Here is a 5800-nt window from a genome sequence, read left to right as displayed (position 1 = left end):
GTTTAATCACAATGAACCTTAAAAAGCACGAACATTATGAATATGCACGAAAATCACATATACTCCGTATATGTCGGTATGTTAACGTTAAAAGCTACTGTTATCTTGAATTATTTATAATTGTCCAAAATAAAAATAGGTATAGGTATAGTAATAATATAATATTATTATTATTAATAATAGTAATAGTAATAATAATAATAATAATAATAATACTAATAATAATAATAATAATAATAATAATAATAATAATAATAATACAATTAGATAGTACAAGTATATAATTATAATTAGAATGTTTATTTTTAAAGCTAACCAAATTAAAAATCATCCATAATTTACGGGTTTATATATTAAAAAATTTGGACACTTATAAGTTTTTATGTTTATATATTTTTTTTTTTGAAAGGCAAACTCACACACCCACCTAAATCTAACTCGAATATATACACCACGAATTGTCCTAAGCAGGACTCGAACCCTCAACCTCAAGGTTGTAAGGGTGACCTCGATACCGCCAAGCCATTGGCTCTTTGGTTTTTATGTTTATATATGAAAGTACTCCGTATATGATATGATATACTCTGTATATTAAGTAATTTATATCACTTTTTTTTAAAAAAAAAATAGTAAATCATTATATAAAGAAATTTAATTTTAATACAAGTAATCCTAATTCTAATCCATTTTTATTTGGCTTATAAATAGAGAATTAAATAAATGATTTTTGTTTAGTTTATAAATAGAGAATTAAATAAATGTATTTTAAGTTTATCCTAAATGTATATTAGAGTCTTTATATACGGAGTATATTTTTAGATATTATCTCTTTATATTTTTAATAAAATTTTGTTTCCATGAATAAGCTTTTTACCTTCTTTGATTATTTAATATTTAATTCGATTTAATAATAAAATGACATGTAGGATTAATTTAATTAAGAGAATGACACGTAGAATTATTTGATTAAGTTTAATTGAGAAAATGACACGTATGATTTATAGCACACGCTTTATAATAATGTATAGATAGATGTATAGATAGATATGATTAATAAATAAACTTATTAAAAGTTAAATTTATAAGTTGAAACTCTTATAAGTACTTGTAAACTCGGCTATCGAAGATACCCTAATAGAGTGTTTACTGTTTAGTATCAAAATCTTAAATTATTTCTTTCTTATTTGAAGCGTTCTAAATTTTATTCCTCCGTAGAAAAAAGTTTGGCCACGTAGACGTAGACAGCATGTATATTCAGAAACTATCATCCACGTGGCAAACCTTCCCCAATTAACACCTCTACCGAACAAAAAGTCCAAAACGACTGAAACAACATACCCGAATTGACGTTGGTTATTCGCCGCCCTAATTTCATCTCTCTTCTATATATATTTACATCCTCTGCTCTCCCTTTTATTTCCTCATCTTTGCTTCTCAAAACCCTTTTTCATTGTTTAATTTTCATTTAATTATTAATTATTTTACAAATAAAAAAATGGAAACCTTAACCGGTCTACTAAAACACATAGCCGATACTTTTCCCGATCGCCGTGCCATCTCCGTTTCCGGCAAATTTGATATAACTCACCTTCGCCTCAATCAGTTAATCGAACACGCTGCTAGTTCTCTCGTAACCGCTGGTGTTAAACCAAACGACGTCGTTGCACTCACTTTTCCAAACACCGTCGAGGTACATATTATGCAATTAATTCATAATTTCATATCCAAACGACGTCGTTGTAACTTTAATTTAACCAAACGACGTCGTTGTAACTTTAATTTAATTATAATATAAGTTAATGCAATTTTCGTTTAATTGTACAATTGCAGTATGTGATCATGTTTTTGGCGGTTATTAGAGTACGAGCGACGGCGGCGCCGCTTAATCAAGCGTACACGGCCGATGAATTCGAGTTTTATTTATCGGATTCTGATTCTAAACTTTTGCTAACAGCAAAAGAAGGAAACGCAGCTGCAGAATCAGCTGCCGCGAAAATCGGAATCCGTCACGTGACTGCCACGTTGCACGAGGTTGAATCAGGTATCCAACTCTCAACAGCATCAGAATCGGATCCTGATGAAGCAGCGAAAAATATCATTAACGAGCCCTCTGACGTGGCACTTTTCCTTCACACTTCTGGAACAACTAGTCGCCCGAAAGGGGTTCCGCTGACTCAAATAAATTTATTTTCATCGGTCAAAAATATTAAATCGGTTTATAAACTCACTGAGTCCGACTCGACTGTCATTGTTCTTCCGTTATTCCACGTTCACGGTTTACTAGCCGGGTTACTGAGTTCACTCGGTGCCGGAGCTGCCGTGACTTTGCCGGCAGCTGGCAGATTCTCTGCTACCACCTTTTGGCCAGACATGATTAAATATAATGCTACGTGGTACACTGCGGTCCCCACTATCCACCAAATTATTTTGGATCGACATTTATCAAAACCAGAACCCGTGTACCCGAACCTTAGATTTATTCGTAGCTGTAGTGCGTCGCTTGCCCCGAGCATTATGGCTCGGCTTGAGGAGGCGTTTGGAGCTCCGGTTTTGGAAGCGTATGCGATGACTGAAGCGACACATCTTATGTCGTCTAACCCGTTACCTGAAAACGGGCCACATGTTCCTGGGTCGGTTGGGAAACCCGTGGGTCAAGAAATGGCAATTTTGGACGAAAATGGTGTGGAGCAAAAGGCTGGGGCGAATGGTGAGATTTGTATTCGGGGCCCGAATGTTACGAGTGGGTATAAAAATAACCCGGAAGCCAACAAATCGGCTTTTTTGTTCGGTTGGTTTCATACTGGTGATATCGGGTTTTTCGACTCTAATGGATACTTGCATCTTGTGGGCCGGATCAAGGAATTAATCAACCGAGGAGGTATATACTTTTATAAATTTACCTCATTTCGCATATTTATATATATCGAGATTATTCTCTTAAGTTATGTTTGTAAATCACTTTATTTCATTAACAATTCAAACTGTAATATTTTTCTAAACACGGAATAATAGCTACGATTATTGGTCATTCACTATATATTTGAATTTCTAAAGTTTTTATGTTTGTGGAACTCATAAAGGAATTATTAGTTTACTATGAAAAATATAAGATGGCAAACTCTAAAGTGACTTTACAAGGTTACCAAGTGCCAAATATGTTTGGGTCACTATTATGTGTATTTGGGTGACGATTAACAAACTCTGTTTTTTGGTTATTTTTGTCGACTGTTAATTTGTAACGTGGGGCCTTTAAGGAAGTAAAGAAAAGACCTGAAATATGCCATATTATATATACTTGGGATCTCCATATCTACCAAGTCACAGGATTCTTGTTGAAAAAAAGAAAATATTATTAAAGTAATTAATGGCTGTGACTACTGCCCTTTGTAACATGTTATTATAAATTGTAACATGTTATTATAAAGTAGATCACTTATCACTTATTTTACTTGTTATAAGATGCGGATATGCTTAATAGTTATGATTAAATAATACAACTTAATAGTTATGCTTAATAGTCACGGACTTCATTTGTTATTTGCTTTTTTATGGTGTCTACTAAAGTAAGTAGTACTGTACTAATTAGTAGTGACCCATAGTTTTAGTAAAGAATTGGTTTCTGTGTGATCAACTTGTTAGTTGTCTTTAAGTATTAATTTAAAATTTTAATTTTAATTATAGGGGAGAAGATATCACCTATTGAGGTGGATGCAGTTCTCTTGTCGCACCCTGACGTGGCCCAAGCCGTATGCTTTGGTGTGCCCGATGACAAATATGGTGAAGAGGTACTAAGCACCAATTTCATGACTTTGTTATATTGTACACAGTGAAATGTGATACATTCCATATGGGAGATGATATCTCCAAATTCAGTTTTGATAGATCCACGTATATTTGGTGCTTTCTTCCTAAAATATCCTCATAAAAATTCTAACATCAAAATCTGTGTAGCTATCATTTAAGGGTATTTTAGTACTTTTAGTTGGATTTATCAAAAATGCATTTGGATATATATATCATTTTGTATTCACTGTTCATGACATTAGTAACTAAACTGAATTAGGTATATGGCAGATAAATTGTGCAGTGATACCAAGAGAGGGGTCGAATCTTGACGAGGAAGAGGTGTCGAGATTCTGCAAGAAAAATCTTGCTGCATTCAAGGTTCCTAAGAAGGTTTTCATCACTGATTATGTACCAAAAACAGCTACAGGGAAGATTCAAAGGAGGATTGTAGCAGAACACTTCCTTACACGTATTTCAACTGCTAAAGTTCCCAAGTTTGGAGCTTAAATTCCATCTGAAGTTGCACCACCTCTAATGATGATATGATGAAAATATTTCAAGTATACCTTGCATATTGTTTGGTTAAATTGGAAAACTGGATCTCATTCTTTGTGTCTGTCATGTAGCAAATAATGTTATAACATAGAATCCGAATTTTGTCTCTATGTACTTGTTATACTTCTGATAAAAAGGAGTTTATGGTCGTGTTATATTTTTGTTGAATATGAAATGACAAATATGGTGAAGAGGTACTAAGCACCAATTTCATGACTTTGTTATATTGTACACAGTGAAATGTGATACATTCCATATGGGAGATGATATCTCCAAATTCAGTTTTGATAGATCCACGTATATTTGGTGCTTTCTTCCTAAAATATCCTCATAAAATTTCTAATATCAAAATCTGTGTAGCTATCATTTAAGGGTATTTTAGTACTTTTAGTTGGATTTATCAAAAATGCATTTGGATATATATATCATTTTGTATTCACTGTTCATGACATTAGTAACTAAACTGAATTGGGTATATGGCAGATAAATTGTGCAGTGATACCAAGAGAGGGGTCGAATCTTGACGAGGAAGAGGTGTCGAGATTCTGCAAGAAAAATCTTGCTGCATTCAAGGTTCCTAAGAAGGTTTTCATCACTGATTCTGTACCAAAAACAGCTACAGGGAAGATTCAAAGGAGGATTGTAGCAGAACACTTCCTTACACGTATTTCAACTGCTAAAGTTCCCAAGTTTGGAGCTTAAATTCCATCTGAAGTTGCACCACCTCTAATGATGATATGATGAAAATATTTCAAGTATACCTTACATATTGTTTGGTTAAATTGGAAAACTGGATCTCATTCTTTGTGTCTGTCATGTAGCAAATAATGTTATAACATAGAATTCGAATTTTGTCTCTATGTACTTGTTATACTTCTGATAAAAAGGAGTTTATGGTCGTGTTATATTTTTGTTGAATATGAAATGACAAATATGGTGAAGAGGTACTAAGCACCAATTTCATGACTTTGTTATATTGTACACAGTGAAATGTGATACATTCCATATGGGAGATGATATCTCCAAATTCAGTTTTGATAGATCCACGTATATTTGGTGCTTTCTTCCTAAAATATCCTCATAAAAATTCTAACATCAAAATCTGTGTAGCTATCATTTAAGGGTATTTTAGTACTTTTAATTGGATTTATCAAAAATGCATTTGGATATATATATCATTTTGTATTCACTGTTCATGACATTAGTAACTAAACTGAATTGGGTATATGGCAGATAAATTGTGCAGTGATACCAAGAGAGGGGTCGAATCTTGACGAGGAAGAGGTGTCGAGATTCTGCAAGAAAAATCTTGCTGCATTCAAGGTTCCTAAGAAGGTTTTCATCACTGATTCTGTACCAAAAACAGCTACAGGGAAGATTCAAAGGAGGATTGTAGCAGAACACTTCCTTACACGTATTTCAACTGCTAAAGTTCCCAAGTTTGGAGCTTAAATTCCAT

The 5800-nt window shown here is 33.4% G+C and overlaps 1 protein-coding gene across 2 annotated transcripts; it reads left to right on the top strand.

Annotated features, from left to right (window-relative positions):
• The first annotated feature begins 1391 nt into the window (after positions 1-1391).
• On the top strand, positions 1392-5054 carry LOC139866169 (oxalate--CoA ligase-like). 2 transcript variants are annotated; one of them, XM_071854316.1, is made up of 4 exons: positions 1392-1690; positions 1831-2878; positions 3682-3785; positions 4075-4304. In XM_071854316.1, exons 1-4 carry the CDS (start codon positions 1496-1498, stop codon positions 4291-4293), a joined length of 1566 nt encoding a protein of 521 aa, XP_071710417.1. In that variant the 5' UTR covers positions 1392-1495; the 3' UTR covers positions 4294-4304. The 2 variants fall into 2 exon arrangements, with proteins under 2 accessions (XP_071710417.1, XP_071710416.1); XM_071854315.1 differs by lacking the exon at positions 4075-4304 and adding an exon at positions 4825-5054 and having other exon boundaries at positions 1393-1690.
• The last annotated feature ends 746 nt before the right edge of the window (positions 5055-5800 follow it).

This window comes from Rutidosis leptorrhynchoides, chromosome 9 (genome assembly GCF_046630445.1).
Source record: "Rutidosis leptorrhynchoides isolate AG116_Rl617_1_P2 chromosome 9, CSIRO_AGI_Rlap_v1, whole genome shotgun sequence".
Classification (NCBI taxonomy): domain Eukaryota; kingdom Viridiplantae; phylum Streptophyta; class Magnoliopsida; order Asterales; family Asteraceae; genus Rutidosis; species Rutidosis leptorrhynchoides.
This window is presented reverse-complemented; position numbering and strand designations above follow the sequence as displayed.